General features: G+C 37.1%; 1 protein-coding gene across 1 annotated transcript in view; it reads right to left on the bottom strand.

The window, feature by feature from the left end:
- Window positions 1-632: 632 nt before the first annotated feature.
- The window catches only part of TYR (tyrosinase), a 107,836-nt gene continuing 87,361 nt past the window's right edge, over window positions 633-21,107 (bottom strand). The window contains exons 4-5 of the mRNA XM_036068889.2: window positions 10,205-10,386; window positions 633-1,185 (exon numbers count right to left, since the gene is read on the bottom strand). Of these exons, the coding sequence (XP_035924782.1) occupies window positions 956-1,185; window positions 10,205-10,386 (412 nt within the window). The 3' untranslated portion in view covers window positions 633-955. The remainder of the gene's footprint in view (window positions 1,186-10,204; window positions 10,387-21,107) is intronic.

The following is a 21,107-nucleotide window of genomic DNA, read 5'->3' as shown; positions in this document are numbered from 1 at the left end:
GATACACGTCTTTCTCTGATTGACTTATTTCGCTGGTCCTTGTCTTTTATGCTATACATAGCTATGATAGAAATGTAATATCAATTATACTATTCTTAGAATTTCAGTGGGAACTAAAAATTCAAGAAGCAAGTTTATCTGCATATCCTAATTTAAGGCTTTAATAGCTAAGAGAAACAGAAATATGATTTTACTAGAACTGCAAGAAGGCAATTCACATAATTGTTCCCAAACTTCAAATGTTTTGTAGCATTTAAACATTCTCTAATAAAATTCTTCTTAGAAAACCAAAAAAAAAGCTTTTAATAGGATTATCACTGTTATTAACATATTTAATGAGTACATCTTGAGACAGGTACTTAGCCAGATTTATTGTAGGGGTGGGGTCTTATTTTCACTGACCTTCAAACACATAGAACTATGGCAGGAAAGAGCTGAAGGTTGTCGTCTATTTGAAGTCCTTAACACATTTTGGAGCAAGAATGTAAAATATAAAGGAAACATTATGCTTTCTGAGGGAAATAAAAAGGTACTTCTCAAGCTCAAAGGAGTCAATGTAAATTTGTTAGTATTTTATTAAAATCAAAGAAAGGGGACAATAAAAAGAAACATTTCATTAAACAATCAGGAGGAAAGATCAAAATTATTCCCACATTTTTATAAGAGCACTTTCATTCAGGTACAAGTAGCAGTCACTCATTACTAAATGGCATCCTTTTCTAAGAAATATGGGTTTGAGGAAAACTGTCAAAGGAATGATTAAAAGACAGTGAGGCAAGCACAGGTGTATTCTACCTGAACTGAAGGAGGGCAGGTACCTTTTATATCAATTCTGATAATAGACTTCATAGACAAATGGCAGGGATTGCTCTGGGGACATCTCCTTGGGGACTTGGACATCATTTGAGTTAAAGTGAGGTCAGCCTTGTGGGCCCTACTCTATTGCCTAAGCCTCTTATAAATGGGTCTGATACAACAAGCTGTGGTAATCCTCCTTTTCCATGAGGAGTGGCTGCTTTTCTTCATGGAGCCGCTTTCTCTCCTGACGATGACACAATAGGCTCGTGAGCCCTCCCAGCACAGCAGTGAGGACAGAGCCCACCACAGCAGCCCCGATGAGCCATGGCCAGATCCGACTTGCTTGTTCTAAGTAGGCCTTAATGTAATCTTGAAAAATGTCCCGATCTGAAACAGGAAGACATCCCAATGTTTTTACTGTTGTCATCGTTAGCATCACCATAATCATCATCAACATCATTATCATTAACATCGTCATCATTATCATCAGTCAGATGCTTGGGTCTGAGTGCCAGCTCTGCACTTACTAGCTGTAAGAGCTCGGAACAGCCACCCGAATACTCCTACACCCTAGTCTCTTCATTAGGAAGATAGGAACATACCACCTCGTTGGAATGTTTTAAAATTGATTGATAACATCTGATCTGTAAATTATGCAGTGCCTACAGCCAAGTCAACTACTGTAACTTTTAGCTTGTTATTCTGATATTTGCTTCCATATTTCTAATATAATAGGCAAATATTACCATCTTTTAATTCATCAAGTTTATATCTGGAGTTCTTCATACATAAATAATAATTTTTGTTCTCTTACAACCCCCCTTTTCTTTCCTCAGTCTTTCTGGTATCATAACATCATGATTTGGGGTCAAATCCACATCTAGGATTTTCATAAGTTTTAGTATATAAATATTCACAGTGGAAACAAATATTGTGCTATGATTATATTTCCTTATATTGTATTTCCCTGGGAGTTAATAACTTGTTGTATCCTTTTGCTTGATTTAAAAATACCCATCACTACTTATAGGATACTAGGATATTCCATATTCGTTTTGTATACAAAGAAAACCAGAGAGTGCATCTTGGGCTTTTCTTGTAGCAAATTACGTCTATGTGACTCAAGTCTTGAGCAAAAGCAATATATGTAACTTTGGGGCAGTTTTCTTAAAAATAAGAAGCTATGTCTTCTCCTTTTTCCTTTTTTCTTTTTTCTTATCTGGAATACAGATAGTGTGTTGATGAGCCATCATGGACCATGTGGTCCAGATTAAACCCTAGGTTTTGTGGAACCACAAGAAAGAAGCAGCTCTGGTCCCTGAAATTATATTCAACAACATACCAAGACTGCTACTTGAGAAATAAATCAAGTAATTTATTTAAGCCATAGATCTTTGAACCTGCATCTGCTTCCTATCCCTACCTTCCCACCCTCGCTGATGCAGGAACTATAATATTTTTTGTTTGTTTGTGTTTTTTGTTGTTGTTTAGAATTTGTTTATTTATTTGACAGAGAGAGAGCATGAGCAGGAAGAAGGGGCAAAGGGAGAGGGAGAAGCAGGCTCCCCGCTGAGCAAGGAGCCTGATGTGGGACTCGATCCCAGGACCCTGGGATCATGACCTGAGCCAAAGGCAGACACTTAACCGACTGAGCCACCCAGGTGTCCCTATAACATTCTTTTATAAACTCTTTCCTTGGCTATAATTGATCAGTACATGGTAGACCACTGACTCAAGGTGGGCCAATCAGAATCATTACTCAGAATTCACTGTGCTAGAGTTGTCAGGTGGCTTGCAAGCTGATGACAGCCTTATATCTCAACCTGTGGAAGACAGGATGACACACTCCAAGAAACAGAGATGAGAGCTAGAGAATGAGAGAGAGACAGAGACAGAGAAAGACAGAGACAGAGACAGAGAGAGGGACAGAGGAAAAGAGAGACAAAGAGATATAAAGAGAGAGAGTCCTTAGAGCATTTAGTTCCCTGGTTTCTGCTGTTCCTCAGTCTCAGCTGCATTTCTGCCTTTCCCAGAGTCTGAGTGTTCATCCCTTCCTTGGATTTTTTTAAACTAATAAATTCCCTTTTTTATCTAATCTCATTCCTATGGAGCTTCTGCCATTTGCATTTTTGAAAGTCCTAATTATTTTTAAAAGTTAATTATATGCCCACCACAATAAAAGATAGAGTAATTACCTTAGGACATTTTGGAATGCAACTATATGTAAACTCCATATATAATAAAAATGCAATCCACAAACCAATGAGAAAGGTAATAACCTATCTTGGAAAGAAACATGAAATAAAATTTAAAATGAAAGTCTCACTTTTGGCCATAAACTCCATAATTTTCGGAATGATTAAAGCAGGAATGTTCTTTTTTTTAATCAGAAGAATTTGTTACAAACTAATTTCATAACACTAAAACCCAATATTCATTCAAAGGAGAAAAAAGTGGAGCTTCCCTGGCTTACGTGGGGCTATAGGGCTAAAACCTAGTCCATTTCTCCCATTACCTTTTCTTCTTCTGTCCTGGACACCATCTTTTAACCAGCTGTCACTAAGTTACCCCTAAAATTCCTAGAGTGCATTAAGCATAATTTGAACAGTATTGCAATTTAGAGTTTCTCTTCATCAGGAAGGGATAACAACTTGCAAAGGATAAACATTACCAAATAAATTACAAAAATGATTTATAACTTTGACATTTAAATCTAAACAATGAAAGCCAAAAAGCTAAAAGTAAAAAGAAACATCAAAAAGCCACTATTTTCAATATATTTAAAATTACTTTGAAAGAGGGACTAAAACGCCTGCCTTATTTTGCTAGTAGTCACTTCAATATATAAAGTACATTTAAAATGTCTAGCAGAGCACAGAGAGGTTACATAGGAAATATGATTTCCTCTGTTTCTGGCTCAGCTTAAACCCAAGTCACAATTTCAAAATACTATTTCTACATCTGTCCTGCTGTTCAGCTTCTCTTATAATTTCTCTACTTCAGTCCACTCCAAGTGGTCTCAGTTTTTACTGTCACCAATGGTCTTCTTTGAAACACTCTTTATATTTCTCAGTGGCTCCAAACCAAAATTCAGACTTCTGTTCTCAGCTATCTGCTTTTGAACCCAAACAGTGCACCTTTAAATTCTTTCTTAATATCATAATTTTTCTATCTTTCCCTAAAGTTCCATTTTTCATTTCACCCTTTCTCTTCAGAAGAATAGTATGGTCTTCTGTTTGTCTTGTGCTCTATCATGTTCAAATCACCTGCTCACTGACTCACACAACAAATGTATGAGTTAGTTTGGGACCATTATCCTAACTTAATGAATTAGGAATCTGTAACTTAGAAGGTTTGCCTGTAATATTTAAATGAGACAATGTATATATAGCCCTTAGTACAATGCCTAGAACATAGAAAGCAATTTATAACTGTTATTGATTCTTGTTATTCCATAATAATTTCAACAATATTTCAATGGAACCAACTTCCAATAAGAATTTTCTCTCTCGAACCTACTTTTATTACTGATTCAGGTCAGCTCTCTCTCTTGTATTCTCAGACTCTTTCTTTCTTTGCTCTCTTGGGACATGTGACACAATGGTCTATATGTTAATAATTATTTATATGTATGTCTTACTTTTCAGGCTTGATCACAAATTCTTGAGAGCAAGTATTAGGTCTTATTTGATTTATCTTTCATTCTTCTATCCATTCATTTGTTAATTCATTCATACAGCAAATGTTCCCTGAGACACATGATATGCCAGGTGGTGGTCCTAGCACTGTAAGTGAAAAGATACATAAGCAGAGGTCCTGGCCTGAAGGAAACAATAACTGGAAAAGAAGACTGACAAGTACACAAATTATTTCAAGAGTAATGCTGCAATGATGAAAGTATGCAAAAAGATACAATGGAATCATGGTGGAAAGACCTCTTATATCTGTTTGGGGAGTCAAGGAAGGCCTCCCAGAAGACTCTCTCACTGAGTAGAAGAATGAATAGAACTTGAGCATGTGATGTTGATGGCAAGCCATTCCAGGAAAAGGGAACAGGACCACCACCTGGCATGGATACATATAAATAATTATTAACACATAGACAAAATTCTATATAGACAAGCATAGCTATTGAACACATCTGTCAATGACAGAAGCCCATCATCAAATACCATCTGCAGAATGAGACACTCTAGTTACCATGATCATGTCTCCTCATCTCATTTTTAACATCAGATGTCAAGGTCTCTGGGAATATATTGGGTTTAGGAGGCTCTCAACAGAGCAGTACCATACAGAAAGCAGGATCACATTTACCAACAGCATTGAGGACACAAGCTTTCATTGCCAAAGCTTTTTGGTCTTGCCTTTTAATCAGTTATGCATGCAACAAAATCACCTGCTGCTCAATTTTTAAAAGCATCACTAAATTCGATTATAAGAGAAAATGTTTGACAAATGCCAGACATCAGCTGCCTGATTACACTTAAGTAATTACAAACATGAGTACCTGAATGATGAATAACAAACTGCTTGAGAACTAAATTATATCAAGAAGTTTTTAAGGAATTTTTTTAGTAGGCCTAAAATTTAGCAATAAGTAAGAACAAATTTTAAATTCCTTGAAGGTGCATCAGAAGCAATAGAATAATTCATAAAAGGAAAATAGGCAATTACTATTGTTGTTTTTAAAGTCAAACTTCTCTAAAATTAATAGTGTGGATTCACAGGTGTATGAAAAGTACCCTAAATAGACAAAACATTTCAAATCTATTTTATTTTTTTAAATGTTTAACTAGAAATAAACAATAAATACCGTACGCCCCTAATGGGACTCTTTGAGCCTCTACCCCCTCCTCTGTTCCAATGGTTTTTGCTGCCTTTTCAGTAAAAAGTACCCATTTGGACACCAGGGAAGGAACCATGAGATAGAACAGAGTGGACAGTACATATGGGGACTAAAGAGAACCCTCTCTACTGTGGAGTAATGGGGAGAAAATTAGTTTGGGATTCAGTATTGGCCACTTAGTAGCTCTGTGACTTAGAATTAGTCACTTTACCTTTCTGTTTTCAATTTACCTATAAAACAAAATCAGTCACTACTACATAAGGTTGTGAAGATTAGCAGAGATAACAATTTATATGCTGATGTCTGTAATTTATAGCCCGTTAGTATCTGCAGTCCAGAATGTCTTCTGAGTTTCAGGGCCATCCACCTGCCCCATATTTGTCCTGATGTTTCCTATCACCCCATTTCACTGTGTAGCCAATACAACCAGGAGATTCCCTCCATGTCTGGTCTTGCTCCTACTGTCGCTATCTCAGTGAGTGTCACCACCCACCATTTTCATAGGCCAGAGAGCTTACAGGCATCCCCAATATCTCCTTCTTTCTCACCTCATATATGAATCATTTTCCAAGTTCTGTACATTTTATATAAATTCAAAATAATGTCAAATTCTTTCATGCCTTCTGCCCTCTCCCGAGCACAACCACTGCAATCCACATTGCCTTCACCTCTCTCCTGGATGCGGGTAATAGCATTTTCACTACCTTCCCTGAAGGTGCTTTACAACTGCTACAGAATTTTCTACATGCTGCAGGAACAGGAAGGTTTTGAAACCTCAAAACAAACGATTTAAAATTTATCAATGGCTTCTGTTATTTTAACAATGTGGCCAAAATGCATAATCAAGACCCCCTTTTCAACTAATCACTTCTTCCTTATTATCACTTCATTGACCCCTAGAGGTAGGTACGTCTCTAAATAAATAAGTCATTGGGCAAGTAATTGTTTAAGGTCCTTATCTTCCATTATGATGTAAACCCTGTGAAGATAGGCTATGTTGCTTACCACTGTATCCATTCTAAAACAATGCTTTCTTCAAGGTAGTTGTTAAATACATGTATATAGAAAGAAACAAGAAAGGTCTCAAATACACAACCTAACCCTACACCTAAAGGAGCTGGAGAAAGAATAGCAAATAAAGCCTAAACCCAGCAGGAGACAAGAAATAATAAAGATCAAAGCAGAAATCAATGAAATAGAAACTAAAAGAACAGGAGAACAGATCAACGAAACTAGGAACTGGTTCTTTGAAAGAATTAAGATTGATAAACCCCTGGCCAGACTTATCAAAAAGAAAAGAGAAATGACCCAAATAAATCAAATCATGAATGAAAGAGGAGAGATCACAACCAACACCAAAGAAATACAAACAATTATAAAAACATATTATAAGCAACTATATGCCAGCAAATTAGACAATCTGGAAGAAATGGATGCATTCCTAGAGATGTATCAACTACCAAAACTGAACCAGGAAGAAATAGAAAACCTGAACAGACCTAAAACCACTAAGGAAGTTGAAGCAGTCATCAAAAATTTCCCAACAAACAAAAGCCCAGGGCCAGATGGCTTCCCAGGGGAATTCTACCAAACATTTAAAGAAGAATTAATACCTATTCTTCTGAAACTGTTCCAAAAAATAGAAATGGAAGGAAAACTTCCAAACTCGTTTTATGAGGGGAGGGGGGTGGGGGAATGGGTTAGCATGGTGATGGGTATTAAAGAGGGCACATACTAAATGGAGCAGTGGGTGTTATACACAAACAATGAATCATGGAACACTACATCAAAAACTAATGATGTAATGTATGGTGATTAACATAACATTATAAAAAAAAACCAAAAAAAAGAAAGAATAAATAAATCAATAAAACCACCTAGAAAATACCTAGTGTAATAGAAGACTTGAAATACTTTAAAAATACATATCTAAAAATGACCTGGGTATTAAAAGGGGTGACACTTTAATAACAAGCTTTACTTATATTGGTTAAGAGATACCACACTTCATGATCAATATCACTTGTACTCAAATTGATTCACTGATTTCACCCCAATGATACTGGATGTCATTTGATACTTAAACTAGAGAAGTTTGCAAAATGTCAATTCTAGTCTTATAGGACTCATAGTCAAGGTGGAGAGGGGAAAGGTTCAAACATGTAACTCTAATAAGGAGTGATTAGACATAACTATATATATATGCATAAAATGATTTACTATCTGAGAGTTTGACAAATAAAGAGGATCAGAATTTAGTCAGAGGGAACAGCATGTTTAAAAGCATGGGCCCATGAAAGAGTCTGGCATGTTTTGGAAATCATAAAATCGTAAGTGGTGAATCTCTGAAAAGCCATTACCAATATGCTCCTTTCCCTCCCTTTCAGAAGGGAAGACATGTTACTTGAGACTGCCACTTTTTTTGACTCCCCTACCACACCTCTGCCCTTTGCAAAATCCCCTGTTCTCAGTGATCTCAACGTTTTCAAAGAAACTGATTTCTAATGCCGGCCATTTTAGTATCCCTTCCACTGGCAATGATTCAGATAAAACAAAACAGGTTAATCAAACCCATATTTGTTCAGCTAATGGTCCCCCAAAGGGCAGGTAAAAGTTGACAAAATACAGGTTCTCCTGTTGGCCCTAAACTGTGGTTCTGCTGTGCCACATACTAGCTAGATGGCCTGGGACATCTTATTTATATTCTTTAAGCCTCTGTTTTCTCACCTAAAAAAGGAAAAAGGAAATAATAGTACCTCATTCATATAATAGTTATGAAGATTAAAGGAAATAATGCACAGGACACTCCTAGAGGAGTTCCTGTCACATAAAAAATACTCAATATATGTTAGTTATTATGAAGGGACTCCATTTCTCTCCACAGGGAAATTTTCCATTGCTTCTCCTACTCAAATAGGAGAAATTAACATTGTAAAAATACACTGTACACTTTCCACCTCTATTTTTCCTGTTATTCTCTTCGTTTAGAATATTCTCTGCCCTTTTCTATCTGCTACTTGCCTGCTCATCCTTCAGGGTCTTGTCTTGTCTTTCTAGGCTGAATTATTCAGAAGTCATTTCTTTCTCCCCTGTGCTCCTGTTGGATTTTTGTTTATGACTCTTTTGCTGCACTTAACACAGCCTGATGTTTTGTACTTTCTTGCACAATTGTCTGGCTTCCACACTGAACTTGGAGCTCCTTAAGGTTTGGAACTATGTCAGTCATTTTCCTTAAAATCTAGCACAAGGGTTGGAAGTTGGTAAATGTCATTAATTTGTTTAATTTACTTCTTTTGTTGTTATGAATTATCATTTTTATGAATTATCAATGAATATAATGAAATATCAGTGCTTATCAAGTACCTCTTACCTACAAGCCATATGCTGTTTTACTGTTTTTGGTTGTTGACCAAAAACACTCTTGTGTTAGAGTAGAAGCAGAATGTATTGAATTGAAGAGAGGGCCTTGTGGTTTTGATATTTGGTTCCTCCATATATTGGTGTCTGATATTGGGAAAGTCACTTAAATTCTCATAGTATTAGTGTCCTCACCTGTTTCTGGAGATAATAATACTTATCTAATATATGATTGATTAATAACACATGTATGAGATCTGCATGTAGCAGGCTCTTGGGTGGGGGAAGACATTGCTAACTGTTCCTCATTTATTAAGAAGATGTTGACATATTTCTACTCAGGAAGATTATTTAAAGCCCAGTTAGAATTATAATCTTAGAGTTTTATACTATTACCTTAATCATAGTCATAAAAATTATCATAATAGTTCATTCTTTCTTCTACACCTTCTTCTTCTTTATTATTATTATTAATTGGACTTAAAATAAAAATATCCACAAATTTTCTTGGTAACCCTAGGAGAAAGTTCCCAAAGATGACTCTAAACCTGCTGGATATCTATCTTGTACCACACCATACTGGACTCGTTAATACATGATATTCATTTAATTATCACAATATCTCAGGGCGCCTGGATGGCAGTCGGTTAAGCGTCTGCCTTCCGCTCAGGTCATGATCCCAGGGTCCTGGAATCGAGGCCCGCATTGGGCTTCTGGCTCAGCGGGGAGTCTGCCTCTCCCTCTCCATCTGCCTCTCCCCCAGCTCATACTCTCTCTCGTTCTCAAATAAATAAAGTCTTTTAAAAAAATTATCACAATATCTCTTTGTGGTATTCTGATCCCAATACTTCAGGTTAAAAAACTGAGACGCATGGGATTGAAGCAAAATTTCCAAGTCACTTAACAGTCAGCTGATAGAGTCATGTCTTAAACTTGTTTTTTCCTTTCTGATTTTAATTCTAGTGTTCTTTCCATGGTTCCATATACAAAATGCCCTATATTACGCAGACTGGATGTGAATTTAAAGATCCTTGCAACTTCGTTCGTGTAATAATAAATTAGTGATAAATTAAGAGTTGTAATGTGCTTTCCCAATTTAAAGGCTTTGGGGATAACATAAATACATAAGGTTAGGTACTCTCTCAAAAGAAGTTGGTCACACTAGATTCACTAATTCATATGAAAGAAATTAAACTTTACCTGATTCTTGTAGGTTGCTATAGTCATAGCCCAGATCTCTGGATGAAATAAAAAAATCACCATTTCTGTACAGAGGTATAAAAGGAACCATGTAGGATTCCCGGTTGTGTCCAATGGGTGCATTGGCTTCTGGATAAACTTCTTGAAGAGGATGGTGCCTTCGGAGCCACTGTTCAAAAATACTGTAGAGGAAAGGATTATTCAGACTCAGAAACATGTTATTTATAAAATATTTAGAATTCTTAAAGTAAAATAACAAGACATATCTTAAAATCCCAAGATATGGAAAGATCCCAAATATATTTTTCATGCTTTGAAAATATTTTGTAAAGCACTAGTTCATACTGTCAGGCCCTGATGAAGCTCACTCATTTGAAAGAAATATGGGAGGATAACTTTGGAAGGGGAATTTCTTAAGTAAGTGAATCTTACATGACAAGTTTAGACCTTTCAGAAAGCTGCAAAGCAAGGGTAATTATTGGTTGAGTGACAACTGGGTCAAAGTTGTAAATTAAATATGTCTCTTATCTCAAAGAAAGTTAACCCAAAGAGAGAACACATAAAACTAGGTTGGAATCAGTACTGGAATTTGGTCATTTTGGGGGTCATGGTAGGGGGACTTTCAATTATTTCAACCATCTTGCCATATTTAGTGAAGAGTATGCTTAATGAAACTTGGAGAGAGAAAGAGCTCACCTCCCATAATGGAGACTAAAAATACTTGGACTGGTTTCCCAAATTTCCCTGAAACTAGAGTATGACCATTATGATCCATACTCAGTCAATCGGACACACCCATGAAGCCTTTGAAATAGAACATAGTGACACACAGAAGAAAGGATGATTGAAAACTATTCTGGTCATGGGCAAAGACAGTTGCAATAACAATATCCAATTTTTAGGGATTGCAAGACCGGAAGAACCAGCAAGGAAATATCTGGTGTTCTAGAGCATGGTTTTAGCAGAGCTCATGGTTGCCACCCTCCTCCTCCCTTGTTCCCACCTGTTTCTGAACCTGCTTTTCCATGATTTCCTGAACTATCCATTTCTTGTTAGTAAATTCTTTTTCTGTAAATTGGCCAGAGTTAGTCTCTGTTCTGCACAATTAAAAATTCTGACTGGAACAAAAGCCTAACAATTAAGGGATCAAAAAGATTGAGTAAGAATACTCAACCTATAGAAGAATTTATAGCGTGTCACTAAAAAATGTGACAAAGAGAATGACTTTGTATTATTAGGCCATATAACAGAGGGAAGAATAAGATCTGAGGTCAGAGAACTCCCCTTGAGGCCTAGCTCTGTGCTTTAAAAGCTGTATGACTCTATAAGCAAATCACTGAAATTCTTGGAGATCTAGCCTCCTCATCCTTAAATGAAAGCAATAATATCTGCCCTATTTCCAAAGGGATGATCTTATGTGATAATATTTGTGAAAGTGCTAAATAAGTAAGCTATGGTACTTAGCTATAAAATTTATTCCAGGAGATAAAAGGTAAGTGCATGGTCCCAGCAATGGTGCTAAAAAGGAAAATGATAATGCTGCAAACAAACAAACAAACAAAAATTGAAAAAACATTTTGAAGTACAGTAAAGAAGAGAACAATGATGCTGGAGGGCAGCATGGTGATCATTTTTTCCATGATGGAAAACAATTTTATTTGCTTAGACAATCTGGACTCCAAATATTAGTTGTGGTTCAAGTTGGCTTTTAATTGTGAATTAATTGAGAGATCAGCAGGCCACTGATAAGCACTGAAAATCTGGTCCATAAATATTAAATGCTCTCTAAATAGCTCAATTATTAAATATGTTTACTGAGTACTTATTATATGTCAAATTTTGGAGAAATATGAGCCTGCATAAAAACCTGAGTTCCATGGGTTGTGACAAGGGAACTTTGTAAAATTTCTTAACCTGTTTGATTTTCATTTTCTTCACCTGTGAAATGGGAAAAATATTTCTGGATTAATTAGTATAATATAAGTAAGATGTATATTTAAGTGCTTGACAAATATAAGTGGAAACAATCATCATCCACATCCCCTTCTTCCTCTTCTCCCCCCTCCTCACTATTAATGTTATCCTTGAAGAATGTTAAAATTGGCGAGAGAAGTGAGACATACTGTTATAGAAATGCCAAAGCCATGTATATTTGAGCTGGTTGTTTTTTTTTTTTTTAAATTAGGGAAACATTTAGGTTTTTTTATTTTTTAGAGGGAGAGTGCAAGCAGTGATGGGGGTGTGAGGAGCAGAGGGAGAGGGAGAGAGAGAATCTTAAGCAGACTCCATGCCCAGTGTAGAGCCTAATGCGGGGCTCGATCTCACAACCCTCAGATCCATGACCTGAGCTGAAGTCAAGAGTTGGATGCTTAACTGACTGAGCCACCCAGGCACCCCTTTGAGCTGGATCTTTTTAAGAAGGACTATGATTCTGACCAGCAGGAATGAGAAAGAAAATTCAAAAAGATTGGTTTTTCTGTGTGTGCCTTCTCAACTACAGAAATTAGGAACTGGCCTAACAAGTCCCACATTCTATTCAAGTCCTAAAATTTTATTAATTAGTTTTTTTTGTTTTAACTTCTGCAGGTTTTTCTTTTCATAAAAGCATTACTTGTTCATTATATGCAGTTCAGAAAATATAAATGAGCAGAAATGAGAGAAGAAAGAATTCACATAATCGCTTCATACTTCTGTTATATCTAGTTTATAAAATCTGCATAATAATACTACATATATTTTAACAAAAAAGAGAATTGTATTATAGATAATGTTTTAAAAGGTATTTTATTTGCATTATGCAATATTTAATGTTTAAACAATATTTAAACATGCTTAAACAATATTTATCAGCTTTTCAACTGGCAAATCTGTATTTTTAAATGAGAAGGAGGCTCTCTGATACAATTAGTCTCCCCCTCACCTCTATTAAACTTTGATTTAGAAACAGCCCACTGTTTCTAAACAAGCTACCAGATAAGAGCTTGAGGCAAAAATTGTGCCTTCCATCAATTGAGAAAAATTACTACTATAGTTCTGCTTATAAATAATAATCTTTTCTGCCAAGAAACAAAAATTCTTTACCTAGATAAGACAAGGACATCAATTCTTAGCACCAAAAGATTTAATAGATAAAACCATTAATGTGCTCACCCACCTTATCAACCTTTTAAAATGAAGGTATTAATCTTGATTAAATTCTTCATTGGTGGTTCTCATCTTCAGTTAATTTCATCAAACCATGTCTAAAATGACTCACATTAGAATACTGATGCTTAACTTAGATAATCACACTGATATTTTGGCAAGAACTTATCTTCTTACAAAAGATTTATATAATCTGTATCTAGGCAGTTTTCCGGAATTAGGAAAACATAAAGATGATTGCAGATGCAAATAGGAAGGAATGTGTTTTATATATAAAAGTACTGCAAGACATCTGGTTTCAAGTCTTATGTGTAAGAACCCTGGACACTCCATCCTTACAGGAAGAAAAGGCTAGACTAATGGAAAATCAACAACTTTTCTTGGACCATGAGAGAATGAGGTCACAGAACAAACAGTCACCCTCCCCCCCAAACTGCGGAGATAAGTACATCCAGGGGAACACAGCTGAGACTTGCTCTTCAGGAACAGAAATAGCTGTATCCATAAACGGGTAGAGATACTTGAACATTTTGATGAACGGTTGGAGATTGAGTATGGACTAACAGTGGTAGTGAGAAACTCCTGGGAGCCACAGTGTTAGGGAAACTCCCGTGCATTTGGGGATTTTAACTCCAGGAACTCTACCAGGTTTTCATGATGAAGACTGGAGAAAGATCCTCTCCTGGCTCTGTCAGAGGGAGGGAGAGAGGTACCATTATGAAGAAAGTCCCCAACCTTCTCTATAACAAACCTCTTTCATTCAGAGGAAATAACTTTCCAGAGCCTTATCCAACTGGGAGAAGGGGATTCCAGCTTTTCTGTCTCACTTAAGGGGAAATAAAACATAGGCCACATTGGTCAGGGCTTCAAGGAAATAAATTGCAAATACTGTAACCAAAAATGTAGGAAGGAGAGGAAAAGAAAAGTTATACCATTGGAGAAACAGTCATAAAGGTCACAGCCCCAAGACATTAGCCAAGTAAAAGACTGAAATTTAATCAGAATATTTTAGAGCACAACACCCCACCCCACCTTGATATCAACAGAGCTCCAGTATAATGACAGAGATTGCAACTGAAAGACCTAAAAGAGAGACAGACAGTATCAGAGGACTAGTATACAGAAAAGCCCAAAGCCAAGAGTGAAGACTAAGACAGACCTAGGGAAATTTGAAGCCTCCAGCACCTAAAGCTACAAAAATCATTAAACCCAGCTCAACTTCTTGCCAGATTAACATACATCCTTACATTAAAGGCCTATCTACCTCAGTTCCTCCTACTCCATAAAATATATCTGACTTTCAATAACAAATTACATAGCATGCCAAAAGGCAAGAAAAGGACAGTCTGAAGAGACAAAGCAATCAAAGCAAAGTAAACCCCAACTCAGATATGAGATAGATATTGGAATTATCAGACAGGGAATTTAAACAGTTGTGAATAGTATGTTAAGGGCTCTCACAGAAAAAGTAAATGACATGCAAGAACAGATGGGTAGTGAAGCAGATTGGTGGAAAGACTCTAAAAAAGACTCAAAGGAAATGTTGGAAATCAAAAACACCATAGCAGAAATGAAGAATGCCTTTGATGGGTTCATCAGTCGACACAGCTTAGAAAAGAATCAGTAAGCTTGGAGAGATAAACTTCCCAAACTAGAATGCAAAGCGAAGAAAGAATGGGGGGAAAAATCAAGAACTGTGGGATAATTTCAAAAGAGGTAACATGTGTAATTGGAATTACAGAACAGAGCAGAAGAAATATTCTCCAATAAGAGCAACCAGAGGTACCCACTGAAACTACTGATATAAATTAATGAATAAATAAATAAATGGGGGGAATACATAAGTCTACCATGCAGAAGAATTTCAAATAATTATGTAGATACTCCAAATACTTAATGCAGGTGGTATATAACTCTGCACATAGTGACTTCCTTCCAAAGAGTACATTAGGGAAGAGTGGTGGAGTCATTTAACAGTTTGAGAAACTGACCAATACTACCTCTGCCAGGTGATCAAGATTAATATCGATAATCATATGTGTTGCTAGCATGCAACCTTGAAATGATGTGAAGAGAATGGTGCTTACCTCTGTCATCTTCCTACCCAAAACACGTAACTCCAGTCTAAACATGAGAAAAACATCAGGCAAATCCCAATAGAGAGTCCTTCTACAAAAATCTGAGCAGTATTTCTCAAAACTGTCAAGGACATCCAAAACAAGGGAAGTCTGAAAACTTGTCACAGCCAAGAAGAGCCTAAGGGACATGATGATTAAATGTAATGAGGTGTCCTGCTTGGGATCCTGCAAAAGATATTAAATAACTACTAAGTAATCTTAATAAAGTATGGACTTTGGTTAATGATGGATCAGTATTATTTCATTAATTGTGACAAATGTTCCATACTAATGTAAGACACTAATAATAGGGGAAATAGATGTGGGGTATATGGGAACTTGGTTCTATCTTTGCAACATTTTTGTAACTAGAAAACTATTCTAAATAAGAGTTTATTTTTTTAAAAAAAAGAACAACAAACAAGAAAGCCTTAATTTATTTAAAAGCTGATTTGCTTTAGTACCTCCTCTACCACCACAACAAAATAGTAACATACACCTCTTTAACAGAAAAAGTTTTCATTCATTTATTCATCTATTTGAGAAATAGATGAATATGTACATTCTAAGCATCTATAATAAACTGTCTTTGTGCAAGAAAAAGTTCCCCAAGTTACCTTTGGTGAAGTTTCCTGTCCTTGTGGTACTTAGAGTCTAGGGGTGGAGACAGATACTAACCAGTAATTTCAAAAATAAATCTATAATTACAGACTGGTAAATACTATGCAAGAAAGCAACAAGGTAAGATATAATAGGGAGACTTCATTTAGCCTGCAGCCTCTGGGAAAGTCTCTGATAGTCTATTAAACTGAGTTGAAGAAGGCATATTTAGAGAAATGGTGGAGGAACATTTCTGAAGACTCGAAAAGAGTTTGCAAAGGGCTTTTGATGAGAAGTACATAGCAAGTCCAAGGAACTAAATGACTGATAGGTCTATGGAAAGTAGGGAGAAAATAGAGATCAGGCTAGAGAGGTAAATGGGGCCCCCATCACGAAGTGCAGCAGAAGACACATGAGAAATATTTGTACTTTTTCCTAAGAGCATCAGGAAGTCACTGTCTCTGGGGTGGTGGGTGATAATTTTCAAATAATTGATATGATGATCATTTTTAAAGGATTGCACAGATTGTGTTGTGGGGAACTATCCCTTACAGGGAGCAAGGAATGAAGAAATCACTGTGAAAACAAGGTCCAGGCAAAAAGATGGTGTGTGACTGTCCAAGCAGTACAACTGAAGGATGAAGTGTCATAGAAAACTCCAGGTTTTCTGGCTTATACTGCAGAACAAAATATTTTTTATTCCCAAAGATGTAGACAGCTGGAGAGGAAGTATGGCATGAGGAAAGGATGTTAATATTATGATTTTTGATGTGCTGTGTGCTTGAAGATAATTTTGAAACATTCCAATGGGGATGGCAGGTGGGCAGCTAAATATTTGGGTCTGGATTTCAGAGCAAGATTTACTCCCAGAAATATAAATGGAGAAGCCATCAGCCTGTGTTAATAAGTGAAGCTATGAGATTAGTGAGACAATGAAAGGATAAGAGAATCTGAGATTATATTGCTCAGGTTTCATCTTTCTGGAAGGCCAAGACAGATGCAGTGATCATCACATTGTCTCTGAGACCCACTGCTTGGGTTACCTACAGCCAGCCAGTCAAAATTCTAGTCTAGTGTGGGGAACAAATTCACCCAGGCTGCAGTACTGTGTTATGGTGGCCCTAGCAAAACTAACATATCATAGTACTTACCTAAAGTGATTCTTCTGAGTATTAAGTGTGTTAATATGTGTGAAACCACTTAGCATAATGTATAGAATAGAGTAAGTATTGCTATTATTGATATTAAAACTATAATTACTTTGTTTTTGAGTTTTCCTTTCATAGGATTTCCTTAAACTTTTATTTTCTACTGCATCTTTTGCTTCTTCAAGGCTTTGGTTAAATGCCACTTCTATGAAAATACCAATCAGAGTTAATGTTTCTCTCCTTTGATTATTGCATTTGTCATATTGTAATTATTTGATTATGTGTCACTCTCTAACAGTGCATAGGGAAACTTGCTGAGAACAATGATGTCTTATTGATCATTGTTCTCTAAATGTCCCTCATACTGCCTACCCAACAAGTGGGCTGGGTTCACATAGTTCGAAGATATGTGAAATTTAGCAGGAATTATAGAGTTTTCTTGGGAGAGCACACAAATTTTTACTAAATTCTCAAAGAGAATGTGAATTAAATATATTAAGATATCATTTATTTAGTGGTTAGATAACAGAACTGAGAAAAAGAGGAATCCAAGAGATGGTGATGGTTTTGAGTTGGATATCTCTGCAGATAGTGCTATTCATTGATCCACCACAGTTAGCATGTGTCTAGCATGTAATAACCATTGGGTTAGGTGGTGGGACTATAAAGTCAAATGGCAAACTGTCTAATCTTCAAGAAAGTTGCAGTCTGATCAGTCACTCAGCATGGCATGGTATGAGTGCCATGGGAGAAGCAGGGCCATTAACATCTTGGGAGAACAAAGAAAGAGGAGATAGCATCTGATTCAGAAGGGGATGGGTGATGTATTAGAGTTCCCCAGAAAAACAACCAATGGGGTGTGTGTGTGTGTGTGTGTGTGTGTGTTTGTGCTTGCAGAGAGAGACACAGAGAAAAATATAGAGAAAGGAAGATAGAGTAACAGAGAGAGCCAGAGAGAGCGAGTCTCATACAATTGTAGAAACTTGGCAAATCCAAAATCTGCTGGGTAGGCAGGCAGGCTGGAGACCGAAGCAAGAGACACAGTTAACGTCCAAAAGCAGTCTACTAGCACAATTCATTCTTGCTTGGGGAGGTCTGTTTTTTCCTATGAAGGCCTTCAACTGATTAAATGGTGTCTACCCACATTATGGAGGGTAATCTGCTTTCCTCAAAGTCTACCAATTTAAATATTAATATCCTCTTTAAAAACACCTTCACAGAAACATCTAGAATAATGTTTGACCAAACACCTGGGTACCATGGCCTAGACAAGTTGACACATAAAATTAACCATGACGGTGGTGTTGGGTGAGACACCCCATTTTAGGTGACACTCATACCCAACTCTTGAAAAATGAATAGCACAAGTCTGGGCAAATTACTAAATGGAAAGGCAGTTTAGGAAAGAATAGAGCACAAGCATGAAGAAATGGAGGTATGCCTTTGGGGCCCTGCAAGTGGTTCAAAAGGACTGGAAGGAAGGATGTATGTGGGTATATGTGGCTAAACCAAAACTATATAGGGCCTTTTTACACATTAAAAAAGGTAAAAAGTCTGAAAATTATTTTGAAATATATGAGAAGCCTTTGGAGGATTTTAAGCAAGGAATTGACATAACCCTGTTGTTTAATGAATGCATAATTAAGTGAATCAACAGCTGAATTTGGGGGCCCAAAGGTAGTAACCAGGCAGTAGATACATAACTTATTTATGCTGAGACCCCTGCAAAAACTTGGAGCCTCTTTCTGGGTTTGAAATAACAGTTCCCTGAAGCTCCTTTTCTTCATGCACCTGCCTAATGATAGAACTCATTTAAGGAGATTTTGGAAATTTTTACTGAAAAATAACACATTTAAAAGAAATGGACACTTTAAGAGCATAGATTGTCAGGGATGAGTAGCTGCAAATGATAAGCCTGCTCCACAGCTAAGAAATTCAACTAGGGCCAACCTCAACTGACTATAATTTTAAATATATGCTCTACAACTTCTTAGCTTTGTTGGGGAAAGGGCAGACAAGTCCTTGGGGAATGGGTAAGGGAGTGAAAACCAGATTAAAATCACTTAAGCTAATGATGAAACTTGAAGGAATTTTCAAGTAAGAACCAAAATATCAGTGATAATGAACCAAAAAAAACCAAAAAACTAGAAGTATATGAAAGGCAGTTTCAGAGTTTTATTTTTCCTTTTCCCATAAACACGTAGGGGTGTCATCAGGTGGCAAGGCACCCTGCCACAAGCTGTTTTGAGAGAGGATTAAAAGCAAGCTGCCGTCTCCGTGTGTGACTATAATATGCATCCAGGACTGAGAACCACTGTGTTAGGCAGAAGTTGCACCCGAGTTGAATGAGCCCAGCTGCACTCACAGGCCATAGCTGCTGAGTGGTCCGTGAGGAGTATCTGAAAGGGCCAGCCCTCCCAGACAACGTTTGGTGTAAATGGGGCAGGCTTTTCATTTGGCTTTCAATAGATATTACTGATTGACCTCCAGATTCTCAGTGCTCTTCCCAGGGAAGCGGTGATAATACAGCTTCCTTTGCCCCCTTCACTAAATTTCCCATTTATTTGTTCATTAAATATTCTGTCTTGTACCCACTACGTGTCAAACTCCACGGACGGATCAGAATGATCCTTATCCTCCATGGATCTTACTCCATGTTGTGATAAAGAGATACCATAAAATTCCAAATCAAGGTCAATGATGCTCTTGGAAGCATGTGTATAAAACCTATGGGACTGCAAGAGGAGCAGCTAATGGTTGGGAGTCAAGGAAAGTTTTCACAGCAGGGATGATATTTAAACTGGATGAGTAGACTATCCTGGAGGCTTTGCGTTCAAAACAGAGACCCACAGGGAGCCTGGGTACCTATGTAATTGAAACCTGAAAATGGTTTTTTGTGTGTGGGAGTAGAATGTAGAGTGGTGCAGGATTAATAGGGAGCGAGACCAGAAGGGTGAGACGGGTCAGCTTATACACAGCACAGGGGGAGGGGAGTGTAGTTTGGATTGATCCTGAGAGTTAATTTGCTACCTAAGTACTTTAGATAAGGAGTGACCATGATTGAATTTGAATTTTAGAAATATGATTACAGTGGGTATGTGTATTATTATATATTATATTGAGTAATAATAAGTCAACACATGTAATTTCCATCTACTGGAGATCATGATGTATCAGTGGACCAGTAATGAATAAGACAACTTCTACATATGCAGACAACTATGACTTTCCTTAAGACAGCTATGCTGCCCCCATTCCTTATGAAATTTCTCTTGATTTAACATAAACTTTTCCATTACTTCCTACTATTCTTCATTATAGTGATGCTTCTGAGGCTCCTCAAATAGTGACAATCAATTCAGTAATCATTCCCATTTATGAAGTAGTTAGATATGTGGTACTATGGTGGGCACTTTGACATACATTATATTATTTCTCCAACAATACTGCAAGAGAGGTATTAGTAACAGTAGCAGTCATGAGAGTTAGCTTATGCAACATTATATGCCGGGTGCTGCTGGAAGTATTTCTCACACAGGAACTCATTTCATTCACCAAACATTCCTGTGGGGAATTTTTGATTATTTTTTTTAAGATTTTATTTATTCATTTGAGACACAGAGATGCAGAGAGAGAGAGCATGAGCAGGGGGAGAGGCAGAGGCAGAGGGAGAAGCAGGCTCCCCCCTGAGCCAGGAGCCAGATGCGGGGCTCCATCCCAGGACCCTGAGATCATGACCTGAGCCAAGGGCAGACGCTTAACTGACAGCCACCCAGGCGCCTCGAATGTTTGATTATTATCCCTATTTTACAGAGGGGAAAACTGAAGCACAAAGAGGATAAGACTCGCACTCAAGTTTACACAGTTAGTGCAGTGGCAGGCGGCAGAATAACG

This window comes from Halichoerus grypus, chromosome 11 (assembly GCF_964656455.1).
Source record: "Halichoerus grypus chromosome 11, mHalGry1.hap1.1, whole genome shotgun sequence".
Lineage (NCBI taxonomy): Eukaryota > Metazoa > Chordata > Mammalia > Carnivora > Phocidae > Halichoerus > Halichoerus grypus.
Note: the sequence above shows the minus strand (reverse complement) of the source record. Positions and strands in the feature narration are given on the sequence as shown.